Genomic DNA, 25,856 nt, shown 5'->3' on the forward strand with positions numbered 1-25,856 from the left:
TGCTTATATTAGGTATTTTAACATAGAGCTGGACGATATAGGGGAAAAAAGCATATCGATAAAATACAAATCATATTGATCGATATCGATAATTATCAACACATTTTATGCTGTTGCTTAGCGACCTATTTTTAGGGACAGAACACACAAACACTGAATTAAAACTCAACCCTTTATTTAACCAACTTTTTACCAAACTGCATGTTTTTAAAAAAGAATGTGTGCTCTTTGAACTCTTTGAAGGGGGCAGGGCTTGATGACAGAGGGTTCCTGGGTAAGCGTTTGTGATTGGTCGGGAGGATTTAATGAATGTAATATTGACCTGCAAGGCTAGAATGCAAAAGGAAGGAAAACTGTTTATTCTATTGGACTTTTTATTGAACTTTTTTTTCTATCATCTATCGATATACGTCTATCGATCGATATATATTATTGTTGAATTATCGTTCAGTCCTATTTTAACAAATTTATTCAGTTTCCAGTAAAGCCTGTGAAAAGTTGAGATGCAAAAGCTCCCAATCTTTTTTTAAGATTGCCATGAACTGTAGGACAACTATTCATTGATGCGTGTTCTGCCTCTTTAGAGGATAGAATGTAATTTAATGAAATAGTCATCGTATTCAATCAGAAGATCATCTTAGTCACTGAAGAACAGAGGTGTCCAAAGTGCGGCCCGGGGATAGAATGAATGTTCTTATGATGGAACATGCTAGGGACAACACAAAGTGTTTGTCTCTTCATAACAACGTGTTTGTATTTACTTTCATTTTGTAGTAAATAGGGCCGCATTCATCCAGTCCCTTTTACTCAGATGCGGACTTTGGTGCACTCAAGTTTTTAATTAAATTATTAAACTTTGCTAAATATAGCAGGGGTTTTCAAAGAAAGAATGATCCAAATCCTGTTCTTATTACTGAACATAAATTTTCAATCCTGTCCAATAAGACTGAAAACTAGATACCGTTCTTTTAATTAGGCAAACCTTCAAAATAGTTTTTTTAAGTTTTGGATCAACAATAATTTAAACATCCTTTTCATACAAAATAACGTTGTTTTTTTTCATAAAATATTGCATGTTTAGATTATTAAGATTGTAAAAAAAATTCCAGTCAAATATTTTGCTATTTTAGTTTTAAAAAAAGTTATGTTTTTTGGCTTGTGAGTACTTTAGATTTGACCACAGTGGCCCACGTGAGAAAAGGTTCCGACAGCGCTGCTGGTAGAAGACAGTTTAAAATTTAAATTTTAAAGTTTAAATTAACACCTGGGAACATTCTGTCTTCAGCAAAGAGGCATTCTGTTTACATTCTTTTACAGTGTAAACGTCATAGTTAAAACTGCAGTTTATTTTATGTCGTTGATACTCATCTTTGTCATCACCACAATAAATGTTTCCCAACAACTTCACTCATGTTTTCTGTTGTGTTTGAGCAGAACTGGGGGATCCAGCAAAAGAAAGCTAACCGGTCTTCAGAGAAGAACAAGAAAAAGCTGTCTGCAGCGGTGGTGGAGAGCCGCCTCACTAATGATATTTCGCCCGAGTCCACGCCAGGGGCTGGCCGCAAGAGAGCGCGCACTCCTCATTCCTTTCCCCATGTCAAATACACTACCCAGATGTCTGTTCCTGACCAGGCCGAACTGGACAAGCTACGGCAGAGGATCAATTTCACCGACCTGGACGAGGTAACGGTCACAGTGCTTTACGATGTATCAGACAGCGTAAGGATGTTGTTAATCTGTGCCACAGGAAGTATCTGACAAGGAAAGCATCTTCAGGGACTTGCTGGTAATGAACCATAATTTCTGTATTGTCTCAGGAGTTTTTGTTGTTATGCGGCTGCACACCGCAACCAGTTTATGAAGTTCAACCAACATATTTCTTATTCCTGGAACAGCTAATATCAGCAGGCATAAATGTTTTGGGTTGTCTTTAATTTTGTGGGGATACCAAATTCAGGCCATTCTGAGGAAGAGAATGGTGAGGTTTCCCCTACTTGATGGGTCTGCCTTTTAAAATCTACTGGATTTCAAATAGTTTTCAAAATCTAAGATGAATGTTAACGACAAGAGGAACACGTATGAACCAATAAAACCTAGAAATGAAAGGCAGTGTAAGGGTAACTGTAACACCAGCTTCTATTTATTTGATAGACAAGCATAGAGTTAGCCTAATCTAGCGTCAGGCCTTAGAAGCACCGGCAAATGAGAACTAAAGGCTGAAATACTTTGATTGTGGAAAGTCTGTTTCTGAGGCCAGGGTAGAGTACGCTGACTAGCGATGCATTGTCTGAAGCTAGAAATGCAGCCAAAGCATGGCCGCTAACTGGTAGTTTCCAAAATTTATTCAGTTTTTTTAATCCCTCCTCACCTAATAAATAACTAGTAATATTGTGCAGTTTATCTTGAGCTTTTTTATTTTACCTAAATCTGAGAAGAAAATAAAGCTGAGCTTCACTTATTGTAATTACAGCATTTTTAGGAATTCTGTTTATAAAGTGTTTCACATAAAATTAAAATAAGAAAAAAATGGAACAAAATAGCCAAGAGTTCTTCAAAGAAAGTGGTCTTAAAGAGTTGTTTTCATATTTTCTTATAAGCTATTAAACGGTATGGCAAACAAGACGCAACCCTCTACATCGCTTTCAGTTTTAAAACGAAAATGATCAAAACCTCGAGTGATTCTCTCTTTTTTTTCCCCCCCTCTGCTCACCTTTCATTGATCAGCGGAGCATCGGCAGCGACTCCCAGGGACGCGTCACCGCTGCCAACAACCAGCGGCAGATAGCCGGAGAGAACAAGAAGCCTTACAACTACCTGCCTCTGCATGTCAACACTAACAAAAGCAAAGAGCTGCTCCATCCCTCCGCTTCTGCTCCAGCTACGCCGGCTATCAAGGAGTCGAAGAAGCAGAGTCCGGGACGGAGGGAAACGTTAAGTCCCGCCGTTCCTCACAAGGAACCTCCGAGGATGAGCCGAAGCGGCACGGAGAGAACCCTTCTAGTGCAGAGAGAGTATGGGAGACAAGAGCCCAGAGTAGACAGCAGCCAGGTAAGGTTTTATAGTTAAGGACGCCTGTTTGACGTTCATCTAACAGTTTATCCTTTTAAATAATAAAACGACAAATGGCGACCTGCAGAACTTTTGAAGACTTTTGCACTTTGTCCTGTTACAACCACAAACCTTCGTGCATTTTAATGGGGTTTCATTTGGTAAACTAACATAAAAGTAGTGCCGAACTGGAAGTAAAATGAAAATGGACGGTTATCTTAACTGTTATATGAATAAAAATCCCCAAAAAATGTAGATGTGCATGTTTATGTGTAGCCATTTTTCTAAAAGGTCGGTTTGTTTCATGCTCTCCTTGCCTGGCCTCTCAGGTCAGCCGTCTCCTGGTAGAGTTGGAGCTGTGCTGTAATCTTTTTATTTTCAAAAGATAGATTGAAGACTACGCTGATGCTTCTAACCTGATTTATAGATATTTAATAACCCACCCTAGCTTTAGACTTTCTCCACATCTTCTTCCTCGTTCTGTTTGTGAGATTAAATTACATGCGGGCGGAGTCCTGCTCACCGACCGGGGGACTTCTTTCGGGCCGTCCCAGTAAAGAGAGCCAAAAAAACATGTGTAGCAGAGTTTTTCTTTGCAAAATGAAAGTAAAATAAAAGTTAACAACCATTTATCATTTACTTTCACCTCACAATTACTCCCTGCTTTGTGTTGGTCCAGCACCAGAACACATTGAGGTTTGTGTTTTTAGTGCGTCAAACTGTAAAAAGACGTTGAAGCAGGATGAATACCTTTCCCAGACGCTGTACGGCAGCGTTTGTACACCTCAGTACTCTGGACTACCTGAGGAAGAACCAAAACTAGGATGAAAGTGAGGGAGCGGTTGTGCAGCTGAGAGCTGACTGTATGTAGGACAGTTTCTAAATATGCCACCAGTGGTGCCCGGCGAGTTTTGTGCCCTACCCCCTTTCTGCCCTTATTTATCCCAGTCACAGCTATATCTACAGACGCTCGCTTCACATTTCTCCTGTGTGTTTGCTTTTCTTTTCTCTTTATATCCTCTAACAACCCCCCACCATACGCCTTCCTCCTACTCATACTGGCTTTGTCCGGTCTCAGGTGGTGAGCAAACTGGTCCAGATTCGGGACTACATCAGTAAGGCTAGCGCCATGAGGGACGATCTGGTGGAAAAGAACGACGTTCCAGCCAACGTTGAGCGTCTTTCTTACCTCATCGACGACCTCAAGGAGCAGGAGAAGTCCTATTTACGGTTCTTGCAGAAAGTGCTCGTAAGTCTGTTCCTTTTTTTCTTTTTTTTCTCTACGTATATCTTTGTTTTTTTTTTGTTTTTTATGCCATAAGACTTGGCTGAATTAGTTCAAGGAAATGTGGCCTGTGTAAATGATGCCTTTAGATTATAGCTAAAAACAAACCCATGTTGAGGGGTGGCAGGCAGATTGTCATGTGTTACTTTTGTTAAAATTGGAATACGCCAAGTTAGCTTCTTGTGTGTATAAGGGCTGGACGATAATTCAATAACAATATATATCGATCGATAGACGCAAATCGATGATAGAAAAAAAGGGTAGATAAAATGTTCAATAGAATAAAAGTTTTCCTTCTTTTTGCGTTCTAGCCTATCATGTAGATTAATACTACAGTCATTATATCCTCCCAACCAATCACAAATGCAGACCAGGAATAAGCTCCGCCCCTTTCAAAGTGTTTAGAGAGCATGCGTTATTGTTTCTTTTTTTTTTTAAATTACAATTTTGGTAATAAGTTGGTTGAATATATAATTTAGTTTGAATTCAGCGTTTGTGTGTTCTGTATCTAAAAATAGGTTGCTAAGGAACAGCATAAAATGGTCAGGGCTGCACTTAAAATGTATGTTATGAATTTGTTGATAACTATTGATATCGATTAATATGATTTCTATTTTATCGATATGCTTTTTTTCTATATCATCCAGCCGTAGTGTGTATTATTCGCTTTTGTTACTTCAGATGTTCTCGTCATATAGTAATAATATTTCAGGTCCTGCAGTTTAATGGATCCAGACGGTTTCTTCTTCTACGGATCACGAGGAAATGATGGACGGCCGATTGTTATGAAGCACGGGTTCCTAATGAACTTTGTTTGTGCCTCTTTCCACAGGCCCAGGAGAGTGACTGTGATGTCGGGACCCTCGACTCTGCCGTCGGCTCAGGGTCACTGGCAGAGAGCTCTTCCCTTAACATAGAAGTTCAGTCATCAGACGCTTCTAACATAACAGTGAGTACGTCTGTGGGAGGGAAAAAAAAATCTGCCTTTTCCTCCTGCTTTTTAACATTTTGTCTCAAAGTTTAAACTCCCAAAGTTTAAGCTCTCTTCCTTCTTGTTTTAGACTTGGTGTTCTTGCAGCATAGCAGTATATATTTTGCTGATGTGGGTTTTGATCGGCTCAGTGACGTGTCGGGGCGGGGGCGGTGGATTTGTAGGGCGGTAGGACAGAATCTGTGCGCGCTGACCAGAAGGAAGAGCTGGAGAATCTGCGTAAGCAGCACGAGCTGCTGAAGAAGATGCTGGAGCAGCAGGAACAGCTGCGAGCCCTGCAGGGACGGCAGGAAGCGCTCATGGCCATGCAGCACAGTGCAGAGCAGGCGCTCGCCGTGATCGAAGACACAGGTGACATACGCACCCAAGAAAACCAGACACAGCTCCACTCACAGTAAACTTGACTTTGAGTTACTGTTTTCTGCATACAACCTTTTTTTAGATAACGTTCAAAAGTAGGACTTAAATACTCACACATTTCTATTTCTGTGTTGTAGATACATTTCTTGATTTTTTTGGATGCTGCCCAAAAATATAGATATGCAGGTATTTTCTACGCCTTTTCCCTTTTTTAACATTTGCTCTCTCCTAAAGTTGTGACTGAAACCACCGGCAGTGTTTCCGGCCTGAGCATCACGTCGGAGCTGAACGAAGAGTTAAATGAGTTGATTCAGCGTTTCCACAACCAGCTGCACGACTCTCAGGTACAGCAGAAACCATCATATCTCTGAATCTTCCTCAAAGTGCCTAAAACCAACTGCATGGCAACATGCCATACCAACCATAACGGGCAGATTTAGTAAAGATGTATAAAAAGCCCTAAAATAAATTCATATGTTATTGCAGGATAAGTGGACAAAGGTAGACAAAATTGGAAAAATCAAACCTTTCATTGAGTGAATTTCTTCAGAATGGAGAAAAAGCTACTTTAAGAATCCCTTCCATTAACTCTTTATACAAACCACTTTTTCCACTAAGCCGTCTCTTCTCCTATAAGGTTTTCCCTGATTTGGAGCATAGAGAGAGAAAGAACTTTGACCTTTTCACTTTAAAAGCTTCAGAGTCCTAGATCCTCTTAAGCTTGTTTTCTCTTTAGCTCACTGCATAGAGTTTCTAAAGGATTTAAGTATAGGGACCGAGATTACCAGTCAAGAACGTAGAACCGTTTCTGGGATTTGGATGATTAGCCCAGTGAAAGAACCCCAATGACCCGTTTTCAGTTTTCAGAGAACGTTTAAAAGCGCTGCTCCTCAGCCTGGAATGATTTACAGCAGGGGTCCAAATTATTGGAGCTGATGACGCTTGAATCACTCCTGAAAGAATGTGAAGAAGAGAGCTTTATTAACTGCAATTACTTGTAGTAAATGATGTAAACGTTTTTTACTTAATGAGTCTAATTGTTGATCTTAACCTCAATCTCCGGTAAAGTTAAGTAAACTCTGCAAGTTTAGGTTTCATTTCTCTCAACCAGCTCCAGTTAGAGCTGAGCGATACAGCTTAAAATAAAATATCCGATCAATCGAATTTTTTTTCCTCCTTTTAAATATTTTAAAAACTTGCTTTTTATGCGTTTCATCTGGGAGTTGACCTGAATTCAAAGTGCAACTAAATACAAGCTGTTAAACAGTGCCAAAAAGTAAAATATGAATAAAAACAAGATGGCCGCCCTGCCATTGTAAACAATAAAAATATGACAAAATGTTTGCTGCTAGTGGTTCTACACAATGAGGAACCCTAACCAAGCTTCACTTCCCTTGTGTAACTTCAAACTAACTTAAAAAAATATGTAAATGAGTTAATTAACGGGCCTCGTGTTATGGTTAAAAAAAGTTTCGTCTTTACAATATTTTGACAATATATTTCCTAAACATATATTCAGCATTGCATGTTGTTCTCTTTATGGAAGTCCACTGAATGCAATGGCAAAGTAAAATCCAGATTTCCCAAAAATGAAATCTTATAAAAATTGTAAACTCGAATTAATCGATTAAATCAATTTATCACCCAGCGTACTTCAGTGCGTTTCAATGCTATGGAGGATCATTTGCCTTGAGATACCTCCCCTTACTGCAGTAAACTTTAGAGAACCCCCCCCCCCCCCCACACACACACACACACACAGACACACCACCATTTGTGGTGGTAAGATAAATTTGGCTCTTCTTTTGGCCGGGTGGACAGTGTATAAAATATATGAGGCTCTCTTTTTAGGTCATATTTCTAGCTCAATGAAACATGGGAGTCATCATTCAAATTAACAGCAAATCTAGTCAACTTTAAAAAGTAAGATATGAATAAAAACTGCTTCAGTTGCATTAATTGTTAATAATTTATTGGATGGCCACTTGTGGTTTTGTTGAAAAATAATAACGTCTATGTGGGACTTTTTTTTTATGTGGGACTAAAAGAATGTACTCTAGTTAAAGGTTAGATTTTTAGGTTCCTGCTACAAAAAAATTGTGAATTTCTTTTAAGGCTTTTTTTACACAGCTTTACCAGAGATACCAGTAAATGTGGCCAACACTGTAAAAATTGTAGTTTATGAACTTAATATGAGAAAGTTGGTCACTTTACCAAAAACATTTACTTAACAAATGAAATCCCCCCTCCAGACTAAAGCGGTGCCAGATAACCGCCGTCAGGCACAGACTCTCTCCCTCTCCGGAGAGGTCTCCTCGTCCTGGTCCCGGCCCGCCCACGCCGTTGGTCCACCTCAACACAGGCCGCTCCTTCACTCCGCTTCGGGCCCGCATGCTGGGCTAGACGCCGACGGAGCGACTGCCAGTGCCAAACTCACCAAGTTACAAGAGCTTCAGGACAAAAAGCAGACCATGGACAAGATTCTGCAAGAGCTGCATTCACTCCGAGACCAGACCCTGAACAATAACTCATGTATGGGACATTTTTAAAACATTTTTGAAACCGCCGTACAGCTTTAATCTTCACAAAGGGTTAATGTATTGGCTCTTGCTTCCTTCAGGTCGTGGCTTGTCAGCACAGGGCAGCACGAGTATAGGAGGATCTTCGGATTGTCCGTCAGCTCTCTGCTCAAACGCAGCCTCGGCCTCTTCCTCCTTTCAGCCTTTATTTACTCAACAGGACAGCTCCGGTTCTGACAAGCTCAGGTACACACACACACAAACGCTGAGAAAAACACTGAGCTCTGGCGTTGGCGGGTCAGATGTCCGCCGTATTGTGTTTCGCAGCACGGAACCTTCTACATCAGCCGCGGACAGGTTTTAGTTTTCAGGGACTGAACTACACTCAGTCCGTGTCTCTTAAAATACACATACCTGGTTCGACAAAACGCATACGTCCCCACATACGTTCTAACATTCTCGGGTCAAATTAGCAGGCAAACCGCACACATTCTGTAATGGAGACAGTCCTGGCATCTTTCTGACCACTCTTTGTCTCAGAATTGGCATATTTGATATAAATTGGTTTATTTTTCTTTTTTTCTACCAGACCCTAATTTTGAATAGGGCTGAGATTGGAGCGGCTACAGAAGCTTAATGTTTCCGTCTTCCACGAGCACCGAGTTCAACACTCTTGAAAGTTTTTCTGGTCATGCTTTAAAGCTGGGTCTGTGCCAGGAAACCGGCCAGTTTAATCAAAGTCCACCAGTTCTGCCAAATATATGCACATGATCTCATTGATGGCCACAAGGTGTTGAAGTACATCTTGCAAAAGACATTTAAGTCAATATCAGTGGGATGTAACTTAGCATCTGAGGCTGCCTCTATTATTCTGATAGTGGGGATTAGAGACATTTCCCGATAAATTACAGCTTAGGAACCACATTTTGTGGTTTGAGAATCATTGAGGTTTGTTGTATAATCATCACGCTCCATGGAATGGGACGGCGTGTTCAAATAAATCAGTAAAAGCAGATAACGTGACACGTGTGCATATTATGGGTGAATAGAAACCTTTACACTCATTGTACATTTCTGATTTTGACACATCTCCCAACAGGAAGCTAAAGGAAGTCCATAAGCGCCTTAATGAACTGAGGGAGCTGGTCCAGTACTACGAGCAGACCTCTGATATGATGGTGGATGCCGTCAATGAGAACGTGAAAGAGGTTGATGACGAGGAGGAGGAGGAGGAAGACGAGACGGAGGATGGATCCATGTTTGAAACGGTGTTTGAGTTGGACCATGAGAATCACCAGCCTGTGGCAAACATTAGGTGGGTGAGAAAAATAAAGACTTCAATGAATGCAAAACTAGTCTTTTTGTTGTTGTTGTTTTGGTTGAGGAATTGTTTTCTGAACAGATTCGCCGTGTAAATATTCCTGAATCAAACTGCAATTAAATGTTGTACTCTATTTCAGTTTGTCGTGCATTTTGGGACTTTTCCTGGACTGCATTAATAAAAGACTTTGCATTGCTGTGTGTGTGCAGAAACCCTCCGCGCAGCAGCAACTGGGGCGATTTGAACAGCCTGAGCAACGGGCGCGGCGCCAGGGGTGGCACAACGAACAACCAGGACGGTAGACTCAACACGGAAATCAACAACCGAGCCGCAGCCAACCTCCGCAGCCTCAACGTCGCCACGCCCATAGGTCCGCTCATGTAACACACCGAGAATGACGTCTTTACACCTCATAATTCACTCTGAGGGGTTATAGTGCAGTAATAGTTGTTTTTATGTGTAAGAAAATGTTCAGGAAGTTGTATAAATACTAATTATAGCTTTAATAATGGAAAAAGTTATTACTATCAAGAAAGTTTCTTCTTAGATTAGTAGTTTCTATTATTTACTTCAGGGTTTGTGCTTGGTCTTAAACAGTACTAAACTTAATATTCTCAATTTTAGGCCTTAAAAGTCTTAAAAATATACATCGAAGCAAGCAATTGTTCGTTTATTGTTTTTTTTTTTTGTTGACTCCTTTGTTTGAAAGAAGCTGGATTCATCTTAAACAGATTTTTATTTTTAGGGAATTACAATGAAAATGTTGTCATGGTATTTTCCACTGGCTCATAAGAATGTGTATACTTAACAGCATTTGGCTTGAAAACAGAGGTTTTAATAGTAAAATTGCCTAAAAAAGTTTTTTTTAACTTACTGTACACTGTATAAAGTTGCTAAATTTGGGCAACTATGCAGCAAAAGACCCCCAGAACAAACACCAGCTTCAGTTGAAACATATTTAACTTATTTATTTGGTCTGTCTTACACTTGAATGATAAAGGTCTTAAAAATACTTAAATTTAACTTATTGAAACTCACAGGAGTACAGTACTTAATTCTTACTCTCTCATCAATGCAAACATCCTTTTCCATATATTTTGGCCTGTTGTTGTTGTTGTTGTTACTCGGATTAATAAATTTAGAGGTTTTTATATAGAATGAAATTTTGAACATGGCCTTATTTAACAGCTGTTTGAACTTTGATCTTGATCTAGAGTGCCAGTACAACAGGGACCGTTCCTACGATGAGGTGAAGGATGAAGACGATGACGAAGACTGCATTGATAACGACGGGGGACCACAGGCCATGCTTCCAGACAGCGTGTCGGAGTCGAGTCGAGGCAGCAGCTTTGGGAACAACGCAGGCTTCCCTCCGAAGGTTCACCGGCAGACAGCAAAGCAAAAGCTGAGGCAGCTGCAGGAGCTGGTGGCCATGGTTCAGGTACAGGAGACGGACAACGCACTAAAGTGGTGGTCAGGTCTACAGCTTCAGGGGATTCTTCAGTATTGTTAGAACACTAGAGACATCTATCTATCTATCTATCTATCTATCTATCTATCTATCTATCTATCTATCTATCTATCTATCTATCTATCTATCTATCTATCTATCTATCTATCTATCTATCTATCTATCTATCTATCTATCTATCTATCTATCTATCTATCTATCTATCTATCTATCTATCTATCTATCTATCTATCTATCTATCTATCTATCTATCTATCTATCTATCTATCTATCTATCTATCTATCTATCTATCTATCTATCTATCTATCTATCTATCTATCTATATATATATACATCTTCTCTGATACACAGAAAATATGATACCGAGTTAAGCTTTTTATTTTCAGGCTTTTTATTCTATTTATTTAGAAAATTCTTAATTTTCCCTTTTATTGGCAGCACTGAGGACACCTCAGAGTTTGCTCAAACGTCATGTTTTACAGTTCAGTGGAAAACATCCGACGTAGAGCTTGTAACTATTTTCCCTTTCAGTTTTGAGTTCACAGTGTAAGTGAGTAAACTTTATTTATATAGCACCTTTCATAGGATAAAAGTGCTTTACAATAAAAACAACCATAAAACAGCACAGCATAAAAGGATAAAGCAGCATAAATGCAACATCATGGAATAAAGCGAGTAGTGAGACGTCAGGTTCCTGTCGTTTTTCAAAGTGTTTGGAAAACAGAGAGCAGTTGCTTCTTTAACGTCATTAATGTTCTCGAGATGTTTGAGTCTTTGAAGAATCAAAAAAAAAAAAAAATCTGCATTATTCTGGTAAAGAAACCGTGAGGCCATTTATCTGTATGTGACGCAGAGTGATGACACCGACGGGACCACAGCTAATGACGATGAAGCTTTACACCAGCAGCCAAACAACACCAGGCCGACGGTGTGCGGGGCTTCAGGGGCGGCATCCAGGCAGAGCCCCAGAGATCTGGCGCTTTCCAGCAAGGCCAGGTGTAGTAAAATAAAACTTTAACAACTAGTCTCGCACTTTTGTGTTGTTGAGTCATCCAATGAGATTGATTACATTTCCGCTGTGTTTGTTTTTTTGTTTTCTGACAGGGAAAAGTTGTATGAGGAGAAGTTACGTCAGCAGAAGCAGGAGTTGAGGCAGCTCCATGAAGAGCGACAGAGACTCATAGAAATCCAAGGCAAGATCCAGGATCTGCAGTGGGCCTGCCCCGACCATCCGGTACGTCGTTCTAATGATCGCACCAACAGTAGCCGCAGTTCAATTAGGGATTTGCTGACATGGAAAATATTTGAGGTAACAGAGTTATTGGGACTGCAAAAGTAATTGATTAGTTCATATAAACAAAAAATATCTATATACAAATGGCAAAACTGCATTCCTTTTCTGTGGAGGGTATCATTAAAATTGTCGTCCTTCAGATGTAGGAGATGAAAAAGGCCTTGGAAGGAGAGCAGCTCTTGTCACATGTCTTGTAGGTAGAGTTTGTGTTAGAAGCCACTAGTGGCTACGATTCATATCCATAGCTGTGGATCTACAGCAGGAGTGGGCAATTTTTTTTTTCCTTAGTGGCCACATGAGTAACTATGATTTTTGTCAAGGGCCAGATTGTTGGTTGCTTTTAATTGTTAAAAAAAATGTATTAGATTTATTCTACACTAAATGAGTGCGATATATATATATATATATATATATATATATATATATATATATATATATATATATATATATATATATATATATATATATATATATATATATATAAATAAATAAATATAAATGATTTTTGCAACCTTCTGATGACCATAAACACTGCAGCTTAACCTCTTAAGACCAGCCTCCCAAAGCCCTTTAGAAAAATACCGACAACAGGACTTTTATCCATCCATACATTTGCTATACCCGCTTGTCCAGGATCACAGCTGTCACCAGGCGAGAGGCAGGGTACGCCCTGGACGGGGACATACATGACAAACAACCGTGCACGCACACTCGCACCCAATGGCAATTTAGAGTAACCGGTTAACCTAAAAGTCATGCTTTTGGACTGTGGGAGGAAGCCGGAGTACCCGGTGAGAACCCACACATGCACAGGGAGGAATTTTAAGTTACCATAAAAACTTAAAATTATAAGGTGCATTACATATTCTTCCCAAGTGTGTAATATCACTCCGCCCCTGGAAATGTCCCTGATATCAGTGTATCATGCTGGAGTAAAAAAGTTTAGGACAACAAGAGGTATTTACCCGGTCCTGCTGCTGTCCCGACGGAGAAGAGCCGAACGCACCTTCCCCCGCCCCCCGTCGGCGGTGCAGTTCAGACAAAACAAACTAACCTCCAGGCAGAGATTCTGTGCTTGACAAAACCAGAGACGTCTTCAGTTTTCATTACAGAAATCAAATCTGCTCACCTTACACGGCTCTCTACTGAGAGGGAGAGCTCTTTGTCTCTGTCAGGAGGACAGAGCAGCTGGACTACACTGCTCTGTTTCTAACATAAGGCCAAAATAAACGTAACTTTTATATTAAATTATTGTTGCTAGGGCTGCCTTACATGAAAGCACTTCTAGTTTAGAAGGTGAAATATAAGGTGCACCATACATTTTTGAGAAGATTTAAGGATTTTAAGTGTGCCTTATAGTCTGAAAAATATGGTAATCCCGAAGCGCAGTTGGTCACATTACCTTTGACTTCAGGTAATAAGAAAGATAAAGTGCGTGAGTAAATACTGCAAGCAGCGCTGCACAACCATCTTTAGCATCTTCAGTACCATCAATCTGTTCAAGACATGAACATCTACTACAATGAGACTCCATGTAACGAGATCTTACTGGCATGCAAGGTGCATATTCATTGCATTTGGAAGAAAATCAACTTTTGTAGCGTTCCAAACTGTCCTCTGCAATTATATTAATGCACACATTTATTTTCTGAACACGATTTATTGTGCAGCGCTTGCATAGAAGACCGCGGATCGTTAAATACTCCGCATTTTGCCTAATTCTGTCTCTTATTTTACCCTAAGATGACATTAAAACCTATAATTGTTCCAAGTAGCTGCCCTAACAGAAAAACGGCTCAAATCGTCTTTGAAATAATGCTTAATTTGGGATTTTCTGTTGACCCTCAGTGGGCAGCCGGGAACATCAAACAGGCTAAATGTGGGCTGTGGGATATAAAATGTCCAGCTGTAGTAATCCATATCCTTGCTACACTGTGTGATGGGTTGCCATTGTCCCCAATGTTAGTGCTTCTGGCTTAAGCTGAGGGACGCTGCCCAGATCCAAGTCTGTGCAGCAGATCGATAGTCTATGTAGCCTTATCTCCTGCAGAGAAGGAAGTAAGCAGCCAGAAGCTCTAGTATGTAGCTCGACTCTAAAATGTGCCTCGCAAAGGGTTCTGCTGCCCAGCGTCCGGATACCGGCACATCCTCTTCTGCTGTGCCTCCTCCCTCCGCCAGATCTGTCAGATGGCAGCTCCTGCATGGCAAGCCACATTGAGCCAAAATCATATTTACATAGATTCTAGCGCACGTAATAAATCGACTCATGATCGTTAGACGTCATTGCAATGTGTGCTCTGTTGTTTTTGCTTGGATGGGATATTTGGTTGGTTATATTTCACGTTCTGTGCGTTCAAACTTTGCTTGTAAGTAAAATCTGTGGCTGTTAGGATGGCCTTTCCCTGCCTTTTCCTCTCATTCCTGATACGGATTTTAGTGCCTGAGATCCTAAAGCTCAGGGAGAGCGGTGGCGAAAACTTGAGCTAATTGAAATCATAGTCACTGCAATATTCCCAAAAAAATAACTTTCTGATTTCATGTTTTTCTAATCTTTTGCAGCCCTAACAAATTCTATAATGTAAATTATATCATTAAACTGATGGTTATGTACTTTTATTTTACCGGGTCAGAAAAGAAAATCCCAAATGTAATTTAGAGTTATTAGAGAGTTATTATGGCCGTCCACAGCAGACATATTGGCTCTTCAGGACAGTCATAATACAGCACAGTTGCTGTAAATGTTAATGATATCATAAAAAAAGACATGCTTTTGCTTTGAACATGACCTGTATGCAATATTTGAGATTGGTTTTGAGCATTTTGATTAAATGCTTAAATAATTTCCCCCTGGGATCATTAAAGTAAGTCTGATTCTGAAAAACAAAAAACGCATCTGCTCCTTTCCAGTCATCTGTGTCGAGCACAGCCAGTCAGCAGGGTCTGCTGAGGAAGGCTCCGGTGGCAGCATCCACCCCTGCCAACGTCAAAGCTTCTTCATCCTCTGGACCCAAAACCAACTTAGCCGTGCTCAAACCCACCGCGCCGGAGGCGGCCGCTTCTTCCGTCACTGACAACGAGGTAACAGACCGCAGCTTTCAGCCCAGCATGCGGCCTCTTCTGGGGCGACGTCTGCTTACGGAGTGCTCTCTGGTGTCGTTCCGCCAACAGCTGTGGTCCGAAATGCGGCGGCGGCAGATCCTACGAGAAGATCTGAGGCAGCGGCGAAAGCACCTGGAGTCCCTGATGGCTGAACAGCAGAGACGCAGCGGCCTCTGTGACTCCCCCTGCCAGCTGGAGGACCAGGAGGGCAGCGCCACCCTGTCGCAGTCTGTCAACAGGGACGAACGGTGGGAGACGCTCCGTTCTGCACGGCCTTTAGCGTCTGTGGTAATTATTCATAGTGGTCGCACCAACAGCTGCATTTTGTTTTTGTTTTTTAGAACCATGGCCACGTGGGGGTCCAGTCCTTGCAACCTGGATGAAGATGACGATGAGGACAACGACGAAGAGGAGGACTATCACTCAGAGATCTGCGCTGAGGAGGAAGAGGAGCAGGATGAGTGCACAGAGAGCAGCCCCGACGACGACCTCCACCTTTACACGCCAAGCATGAACCAGGCGTCCTACAGCAGCAGGAAGAATCAGGGAAGGTAAAAGCCGGCAGAAAACGCACTTTTTCCCAACCCGGCGCGTCTTTCATCTCTTTCTAAGGTTTGTCCGTTTACCGCTCCAGCAACCTGAAGCCTCCGGCGGCCTATTCCGGCGACATTGACGGCCATCTTCACAACGAGACGAAGGCGAAGCAGCAGAGCCGGAGTCTGAACCAGTCGTCGGGCCAGCAGGGAGGAGTTCGTCGACAGGAGAACCTGCGCTGGGCCTCTGAGCTCTCCTTCGCCGAGGGAACGTGTCAGTGGCAGGAGCAGATAAACCAGCTCCAGAGACAGCTGGACTTCAGCACCAGCATGTGTCAAACTCTGCTGCAGGACCAGCAGGTGAGTGCGTAGGCGACGACGCTGCTTCTCACTGGGGGACGGCCTCTCAGGTGATCCGCTTCAGTGAGAACGGCCGTACGCTCAGGTCGAATCTCTTTAGTCTGATTCTAAAGGCAGTAACAGGGTGTGTCATTGTCAGGAAAACGGTCCGAACCCAAATTAAAACCGGATTTGTTGCATTATTCCTTAAATCATTCATGGCAGGAACAATGCGTCTCACAAAATGAGTTTTTCCATACATGGTTTATCGTATTTCAGCATAAACCGTTGATATCTTAAACATATACACACAGAAACGTCCTGGTCAAATCTAAAAAAGGTCAAAATAACCATTTAATGACATAGTTCAGGTTTTATTGGTTAAAGCCGAGCGATATAACGAGTTGCAGTCTTCCATAGCTGTGTCAGCACCGCAACGGCAAAGAACAGCTTGGATGCAATATTTCAAAGGTTATGATATTTGAAGCGCCAGGCACGCAGACTTTCCCGTGGCAGGTAGAGTTTTTGTGGTGAGCGTGGTTTGGACCGTGTGTAGTGGTGAAGGAGGAATAGTCTGAAGGAAATGTGGGTTAATCGTTACTCAGATTACAAGAAGCCCCAGCGTTGGCGTGGGCTGTAAAGAAAGATTCAAATTAGCCGAGATCTGATCAGTTTAGCAGGAGATATACGTTTACGAGCAGCTGCATGATGCTCTACAGCTGCAGCGTCACATCATGACGCTGAGCTGGGTCTGAACGATTCATCAAATGTCTGACTGCCTGCTTTGTTTACGTCCATAAGGAAACGTAGCCTCGTGAGACCACCCTGATCTCGCGAGCTTTCAAGGTTTCACTCGCAGATCAGTCTGGCTACCCTCCGTTAAAGAAAATTTGGAGCCGTTCACCAAACGAACGTCCAATCAGCGTTGGCTTTGAGGCGGGTTGAGGTGTGACGCAACGAGAAGCACGACAGTTCAGTCTAAACAACATGGCGGCTTCAGCCGATGAAACTAGCGTTAGCGTGGCTATCGAGCGAGTTTTATCGGAATTACAGAGTATTTCTTTGCTGAGCTAACGAGCCTTTACCTGCAGCAGCAAGAGTAGCTTGGCTTGTGGTTGTGTTTTGACGAATACGTCATATGCTTCGTTGATCTGATTGGTTTATTTGGCCCGTCTATCACCAACATAGGCCAATCAGCTAACCAGTATTTTCGCCCCTTCCCAAAATTACTTCAACCGAAGGTTTCCAGATGGATATGCAAAGCAAATCTATCTGGCGGCGTCAGGTTAAAGGAAACGTTGCTCAGTCACTGAACATTATTCCTTTATTTTTTAAAATTTTGCCACAGACGCTGTCCTACATGTTACAAACTCTGCTGACGGGTCACTACGGCGTCTTGCCCAACAACGTGTCCTCGCCTCAAGTCCACCTGGTGATGCATCAGCTTAACCAGTGCTACACCCAGCTGGCCTGGCAGCAGAACAACGTTCAAAGGTGAAAGAAGTAACAGGAATAAACACAACTTCAGTCCCGCTAGGTGGTAGATTTTCTGAAATGTCTTCCTTTTTTTACCCCCTCCAGACTGAAACAGGTTCTGAACGATCTGATTCAGCAGCAGCAGCAGCAGCAGCAGCCCTCTTCCTCCTCAGCAGGCGGATGGCAGACCCAGAAACAGAGCTCAGCCCAGGAGTCCAGCGCCAGCCCCTCAGCCTCCCCCGGCGTCTTCCTTCCCTTTCACTCTGCGATGCAACCTTCAGCCGGCAACATGGCCGCCGCTGCCTTATCTCCATTCTCTCCCAGTACGACATCCGTTTTGGGTTTAGTTTTTACAATAAGTGAAGAAAAGGAAAAGTTGCTTTTATTCGACAGTGGGGCCAAAACTTCAGTTCTAGAAAGTATTTAAAAAGGTTTTTCTTCCTCTCTTCAGGCTTCAACCTGTATCCGACGTTCCCTGCCGCCATGGGGGAGTTTCCTCAGAGTCCGGCTTCCCCCGAACGACAAAAGCTGGGTCAGAATTCGTCGGTCAAAACCGAGTACCTGGGTTATCCTCCTCCACTGCAGCGCTCTCCCCTCAACACAGCCACAGAGAGAGGGTACGACGACGAACCGTTGTTTTGTTACGACGAGACGTTTGCTCGTCACCCGTTCAAATTTGTCTTCCTCTTTTATCAGATCCGCTGCACGGCTGAACACGTCCTACGCGAACAACATCGCACGGCACCCCCCGTCTAAAGCAGGGCTGCAAGACTCTCCTTTCTCCTCCCCCACTTTTACCAAACGCCAGTCGAGGCCGCAGGAGTTTGACAAGGCGTTGCAGGAGAGCTTTTGCAGCATTCCTGAAGCTGTTGATCCCGCCACGGTCACAAAGACCTTCGAGGCGGGTAAAAGGGCGTCTGCACAGGCCAACCTGGCCTCGCGGAGCAAAACTCCCAAGAACAGACGCAGGAGGAGCAAAGGGCAGCACAAGAGCAGTGACGGTACAAAAGCCCAATCACCGCTCTGATTCAGCTCACAGTTTATTATAGAAATGGAAGAAATTAGCTCCTGAAATGGGATTATTATTGTATGGACGTATAAAACGTAATAGAAAAGAGTTCATTGTTTCATTTTTCTTGCGGCAGGTCCAGATAGTGACAGCTGCAGCAGCAGTGCAGAGTTCGCCCAGGAGAGGGCGCCCTCGTCTCATCACAAAGACCAGAATCAGATTCTGTTGGACAAACTGACTCGAGAGAAACTGGACAGCAAGACCAAGCCTGGAAACAAACGAAACGACCTCTCCTCTGGTACGGCCCCCTCCCCCCTTATTCAGTCTGTCCGATGTTTTTAGTGCCTCTACGTTTATTATTCGCGTTATTTTTATTCCTTTTTATCATTATTTTCAAACTCCTTTTTTTCCCCCATGTATAGTTCCAGCATCCAGTTAATTCAATTATGTTTCTTTGCACATTTGCCATCACTCTACCTCTCTTTTAATTTCTTTATGCGTTGTTGCTTTTAATTTATCCCACTTGCAGCTTATGCTTGGAGAACACCTTTCCTCTCTAACAGAATTGCATGCACAGAAGCTCCAGGTAAAGTCCCCATGCACATCTCCCTCCATTTGGTTCTCATTTCCTCACCACCACGCATGCCTTTTTATTTACATGTGGACATTTTCGTGCAGCCTTTTTTGCTCTGGAAAATTGTGACAGTTAAAATTCAAGTTAAAACATGTAAAAAGAAATCCACTTAAAGCCGCTGCTCTGAACTCTCTGGCTCGTAGATGCGAGCAGCGACTTCTCCTTGTTCGAGGCTCTGCGGGAGACGATTTACTCGGAGGTGGCCACGCTGATTTCCCAGAACGAGTCGAGGCCCCACTTTCTCATCGAGCTCTTCCACGAGCTGCAGCTGCTCAACACGGACTACCTACGCCAGCGGGCTCTCTATTCGCTGCAGGTGACTCCCGTCTCTCTCTCCTCTCTGTGTGTAGAAGCCAGCGTTGCTTAAGCAAATGGAAGCGTGTGTGAATTTATTGGAGAAATCTCAATGTGACACCATGATCTGGGAGGGGGGAAAAAACCAAACACTGACATATCAGACGATCGCTGCGGCGCCCTAATCGTGCGTTTCCCACAGGACATTGTGACCAAGCACCTGGCAGTGAGGCGCGCCGCGGAGGATCAGCTGCCGCCCCTTGGCTTTGTAGTGTGGACAGCAGGTTCTCAGTCGGAGCTCACGCCCAGCCAGAGTCTGATCACCAGCGATGAAGTGAGTCTTCTTTCCAGCTCGGCTTTTAGACGGCGCCTTGCAAAAGTGTTCAGATCACTCAAAACCTCGATGTGTTTTCACAAATCGGGGGACGAGTAATAAAACGCGAGGTCTGTGGAGGTACAGACTAAAACATTTGCCCAATGTTTTTTTTTAAAATAGCTCAGGCCTGTTCCACATCAATTTTCAACTCAAGTCACAGATTCTCATCTGGATTTAGGCGGGGACTTTGACTAGGCCGTTGTTAATACATGAAAATGCCTGGATGTGAACTTCTGGCCTGCTCCCAATCTCCTGAGCAGGTTCCCGTCCAGAATCACGCAGCGTTCAGCTCCGGCCATCCTCCCATCAACATTGAGGACCTTTGCTGTCCCCCGCTGAAGTAAATCATCCCCACACCACGATGCTGCCGCCAAAAAACATTTTGCATGTTTGCCAGAAAGTAAAATGTTGGTCTCGTCTGACACCAGCAGCCCCTTGATTGCCGTGTCCTCTTTGTGGTTTATGGCAAACTTTTAGCAACTTTAAATTTCTCATCCTTCCTCTAAGGTCTTCACAGAACAAATCTATTCACTCTAAGATTAAACTCTATTTACCTCTTAGGTGACATCTGATGGGGACTGAATACATAAATAAAACTGTTGTCATTTTCCTTCCACACAATAAAGCACTACCGTATTTTTCGGACTATAAGGCTCACTTAAAATCCTTAAATCTTCTCAAAAATTGTTGGTGCGCCTTATTTGTCATTACTGTTGTGCTTACTGACTGATTTTCTGTGGTACAAGGCGCTCAAAAATGTGTTAAAATGTGTAAGTACGACTTTGGTTAACAGTGAAGCCGCTCCACTCAGTGGATATTAGGAGCATTACGGTACACTGTGTACCCGAATGGATCCCTGAGCTGTCTACAAAACTGCCTCACTGTAATGTCTAAACTAGAAGTGCATTCATGTAAGGCAGTCTTAGCAACAATAAACCTAGTAAGTTAATTCAGTATAAAAGGTACGTTTATTTTGGCCTTATGTTAGAAATAGGGCAGTGTAGTCCAGCTAGAGACGGATAGCTCTCCCTCTCAGGAGAGAGCAGCGTACACGGAGGTGAGGAGTGATATTACACACTTTGGAAGAATATTTAACGCGCCTTATAATCCGGTGTGGCTTATGGTCTGAAATATACGGTACTTTGTGTCGATCTGTCACATAAAAATCCCAGCAACGTTAATTGACGTTTGTGGCTGAAATGTGACAAAGTCGTTTGGGAGGCGCTGAAGTCGCCAACTTTTTGCTTTTCTCACGTTGTGTGTTTCTCCTCTGCGTCTCTGTTGAAGTCTGTCTTCATGTCTCTTCCTGTCCTCATAGCCGTCCCGTCTCGTGGCTTCCTCAACATCCTCCCTCTTCTACATTTAACTGCATCTTTCATTAGTTTCTCACCCAGCCTTGCCTCCTTTCATCCGTCTCTATCTTGTCCCCTGTCATCCTTCCTTGTATCTTTATTCTCTGATCTTAATTTTCTCTCTCCCTTCGTTGTCTTTTGAATTTGACTCTGCAGCGAAGCCTCAGAAGCCTGCCTATAAAAAATGACCCCCATCTCCCGACGTCTCTTTAGCCAGATTAGACATGTGTTCTTTGTTCTCCCCCAAGGTCCCCAGAGTTGTGCTAATTGGGAGTCAGGTCTTTTGTCTGTCTGAATATTGGCTTTGTTCAAGAGTGACGTGTGAAATGTTGGACTTTATCCCCCGTTCGTTTAGAAAAGTGCTAGAGAAGCCGTTCTAGCATCTATAAAACGTGCCCCACCCTTCCTTTTCCTCCCCCAGTGTCTCCAGGTTTTTTTATGTAGGAGTACAGGTGTTAAAAAAGGTGAATGTGTCGACATCATCTGCTCTCACTTCCCGTCTAGCAGCAGCTTAATAAAGCTTAACCTTTTCAGGAGGTGTTGGAGAAGAACCTGAGGCATGCACAGGACCTGAAGAGGCGAGAAGATGCAGAATCCATCGACAACGACAGCAACATGTCCACCTCCTCCAACCTGGAGCCGTTTGCTAATGATGACCTGGGTATGGCGACACATGTTGGCTCTTTTTTTTTTTTTTTTACGGCATTTCAAAGTTCACGCTACTTTCTTTTTCTCTACCTTTGTAAACTGAAGTGCTTTGCCTGTAACTTGGAGGATCTGAGACTTTATTAACAGGGCTTCTCAAGTTTCATCTCTGCCAACCAACCAGTTTACGCATTAGGATTTAGGGCTGGGCAATATATCAAGATTTTAAAAATACTGAGATTTTTTAAAAAGAAATATAACATGAAACTATATCGTTTATATGGAGATGGTTTGTGTTGGGTTCTAATTATCCTTTTATGTACTCCAGTGGGTTATTTTTCAGCTGTTTCTCCTATTTATCTACAGCTGGTTGTGAAAAATGTGCTTTGGAGACATTTGGGAGAAAGCTTTGATGTAATGACTTTATGAAAAGAAAAACATATTAAGATTAATGTTGTATATCAACATACAGCCTGAAAATATCCAGATATTACTTTTGGTGCATATTGCCCAGCTCTGGGTTTATAGGCTGATTGGTCGACCTCACAGGACTAAATTAAGATGGAGGCTGGGAAACTCTGATCCTGTAGCATAAAGCTGGTTGTATTAACATTCGCTCCATTCCTCTTCTCTTTCACTCCATTGATTTTTGAACTTTTCACTCTCTTTCTCTCTCTCTCTCTCCTTGCTCTCCTTTCTGTGCCACTCTGACAGGCAACACGGTGATTCATTTAGACAAAGCTCTGGCACGGATTAGGGAGTATGAGCGCATGAAGCTTAAAGCCCAGTTTAACCCTTTCAACGCCGGCCCTGCAGGTGCAAGCAGGTCCGAGGTGACAAATGCTAACGGTGCTTCAGCTAACCCCGCTGACCCAGTGGAAGGTACACGGTCACATGACGCCGCCTGCCCTCAACATGTCCACAGACGTGTGGCTCAGTCGTCTCTTTTCATGCGCCGCTGAAACGTCTGTGCCAAACCATGTTGTGTGTGTGTGTTTTTTTTGTTGTTGTTGTTGTAAGCAGAAAGTGCGGCCAACGGTGTGCACTGCCCTCAGATCGACACCCAGCAGCTGGATCGGCAGATTAAAGCCATCATGACAGAAGTCATTCCCTTCCTCAAGGTACGGGGGATGATGTGGGACAGAGTTTTATGGGCTAATTGTGTGGTTGTGTGGAAAAAAAATCAACAACCTTAGGCTGTGTGTGTGGTAAAGATGTTTAAAAAGCCTTTAATTACATACATTTTCTATTATAGTAGCATAATCTCACTCAACAATTGCATTTATTTAGTGATAAAAGAAATCGCATAAGGGCACTGCAAAAAGAGAACTAAAAGTAAGAGAGTTATCTTGTAAGTCCAATGGAATAAGATTTTTGCACTTAAAATAATAACAATTAATCTCCATCATCTTATTTCAAGTGCAGGATAGCCAATAAGCTTATTTTAGGGGTAAACATTCTCATTCCTTTGGCAAATAGTCTTATTTAGCTGCTCAAATCAAGAATATCTTACTTGTAGTTCCCTTTTTGCAGTGGGAATAATTGTTTTTAACATCTATACACTGCAAAAAGGGAACTAAAAGTAGGTAAAATCCTCTTGAAATTAGTGTATTTTTCTTTGATTTGAGCTGGTAAATCATTCTATCTGCCAATGGAATAAGCTTTTTGTACTTAAAATAAGAACAATTCACCTCTATCATCCTATTTCAAGTGCAGGATATCTAATTATCCTATTTTAGGAGTGGAAATTCTCATTCCATTGGCAAATAGTCTTATTTAGCTGCTCAAATCAAGGAAAAATATACACATTTTTAAGAAAATTTTACTTACTTTTAGTTCCCGTTTTGCAGTGTAGTTCTACAATGATTAGTAGTACCCTGACTGTTAATACTGCATACATCACCCTCGTCTATAATGTTTCACAAAACTGAGGTACTGTTGTGGGAAATAATAATAACTGATTCCTCAGTTAAACAAGATAAAACAGTGATTTCATCCAGTTTCAGCCTTTTATTCAGACGCAGAGCAGAGATAAAGTAATCACACCCTTCTGCTCCCAGCGCTGCTCTCCTCCGAATCTGAGGCCACCTTAGAACCCAAGCTGTAACGTTTCCATCCAGAGGTTTTCAGGGAGATTTCTGTCCAGAATCCCTGCTTCTCATATGCTCCTCTCTTCAGCCCGGCCAACTGGGTTTCTGCAGGACTTAGGACAGAACTGACAGTGTTGTGTAGAAAGGTCGATTTTGTGTCTAGTAAAGCAAGATTGTGTTGATTTGGTTCATGAAAGGCCCGATGCAGATTTGTGTGTTCCCTGGAAACTGGAATGACGGCGTTTATTCTCTTTTCTTTCTAGGAAAACATGAACCAGGTGTGTTCCCATCAGCTGCTGACATCCGTGCGCCGCATGGTGTTGAACCTCACCCAGCAGCGCGACGAGAGCAAGGAGTTTGTTCGCTTTTTCCACAAACAGCTGGGAGGCATCCTGCAGGTGGGACCAGCGCCGGCCTCCTGAACGCCGGCCCACCACGGGCTGAAGCAAAGTTAACAGAGCGCCTGTTTTTCTGGTTTCCTTTCAGGAATCTCTTGGTAAATTTGTGGGCCGTACCCTAAAGGACTGCGGGGAGGACCTGTTGGTGGAGATTTCAGAAATCCTCTTTAATGAACTGGCCTTCTTTAAGCTGATACAGGATCTGGACAACAGCAACAACTCCGCTGATCTGGGAGCAAAATACAAAAATAAGAAAAAAGTGGCACATCTCTGTAAAACAAAACATAACCCAGAGGTTAGTTACTCTCTTAATGACCTTTTTTTCCCCCGTCATTGTCATTTTTTATAAAGTGACAACCTAGACTAAAAGTTACATTTTTGTTAATTAGGAGAATAATGAACCTGGCGCTGCTAAATCACTTTCTCCTGCATTCGCTGATGAAGACAAGGTGAGTTACTGGAATAAAGGAAATAAAAACCCTTTTAGAGCTTGATTGTTATGCGCTACATTAGAGCTGCATCAATTAGGTTTTTCCGGGCTGATACTGATTTCTGGATTTCTTTTTATTTCAATGACTATTAAAATAAATTCCCAGAAAATAAGAAAAATGTGGTTCTCTTAATGAGGCAGTTGTTTTCAATCCAACAAAAAATGAAGGACTTACAAGATAACTCTCTTTATGCGTCAAAGCAAGTGTGCTTAACTTTTTCAGTTTATTCAAATAAAAATAAAAAAAACCATTAGGTTCCTGCTGTTGGTTTCCAGCCTGCATTTACGGGCTGAAAGTGCTGGGAGTTTTTGATGCAGTTAATGAATAGGAAGAAAAAGTTGTTTTTCAGCATTTGTTTTTCGCCGATTGAGGCCAATTTGGAAAAAGATTCGTCCAATTGTGATTTACGGCTGATTGATGGGGCGTTTCTGTACAATGTTCTTGTTTGTCATTTCCTTTAGGATCAAGATGAAACAGAAAAGCAAGAGTCTGCTTCCTTCCAGGAGAATTATCTGCAGACAGAGGCGAGGAGCAGCAGCGAAGCTTCAGAAGGTGAAGAGGAGGAAAGACGTGAAAACGTGTTACCTCTCTCAATCAGTAAGTGATGCATTAATTCAATTAAATTTTATTTATATAGCTCCAATTCATGAAACATGTCACCTCAAGGCACTTTACAAAGAAAAATTCAATCAGATTATACAGATTGGTCACAAAGTTCCTATATAAGGGAACCAGTTGATTCCATCAAAGTCCCGACAAGCAGCATTCACTCCTGAAGAAGCGTAGAGCTACAGGGAGAGTCGTCTGCATTGTACATGGCTTTGCAGCAA

At 42.4% G+C, this 25,856-nt stretch overlaps 1 protein-coding gene across 1 annotated transcript in view; it reads left to right on the forward strand.

Annotated features, from left to right (window-relative positions):
• The window catches only part of pcm1 (pericentriolar material 1), a 29,790-nt gene that overhangs the window by 899 nt on the left and 3,035 nt on the right, over positions 1-25,856 (forward strand). Inside the window, 32 exon segments of the mRNA XM_036129623.1 lie at positions 1,435-1,683; positions 2,725-3,048; positions 4,127-4,297; positions 5,166-5,282; positions 5,489-5,675; positions 5,919-6,028; positions 7,937-8,216; positions 8,305-8,449; positions 9,303-9,518; positions 9,734-9,894; positions 10,739-10,965; positions 11,850-11,992; positions 12,101-12,230; positions 15,198-15,368; positions 15,459-15,637; positions 15,731-15,940; positions 16,024-16,282; positions 17,610-17,755; positions 17,843-18,060; positions 18,189-18,354; positions 18,434-18,738; positions 18,883-19,044; positions 19,276-19,332; positions 19,524-19,696; positions 19,877-20,008; positions 21,937-22,063; positions 22,762-22,929; positions 23,071-23,168; positions 24,401-24,535; positions 24,624-24,830; positions 24,925-24,984; positions 25,488-25,623. Coding sequence (XP_035985516.1) covers positions 1,435-1,683; positions 2,725-3,048; positions 4,127-4,297; positions 5,166-5,282; positions 5,489-5,675; positions 5,919-6,028; positions 7,937-8,216; positions 8,305-8,449; positions 9,303-9,518; positions 9,734-9,894; positions 10,739-10,965; positions 11,850-11,992; positions 12,101-12,230; positions 15,198-15,368; positions 15,459-15,637; positions 15,731-15,940; positions 16,024-16,282; positions 17,610-17,755; positions 17,843-18,060; positions 18,189-18,354; positions 18,434-18,738; positions 18,883-19,044; positions 19,276-19,332; positions 19,524-19,696; positions 19,877-20,008; positions 21,937-22,063; positions 22,762-22,929; positions 23,071-23,168; positions 24,401-24,535; positions 24,624-24,830; positions 24,925-24,984; positions 25,488-25,623 — 5,569 coding nt within the window.

This window comes from Fundulus heteroclitus, unplaced genomic scaffold (assembly GCF_011125445.2).
Source record: "Fundulus heteroclitus isolate FHET01 unplaced genomic scaffold, MU-UCD_Fhet_4.1 scaffold_193, whole genome shotgun sequence".
Classification (NCBI taxonomy): domain Eukaryota; kingdom Metazoa; phylum Chordata; class Actinopteri; order Cyprinodontiformes; family Fundulidae; genus Fundulus; species Fundulus heteroclitus.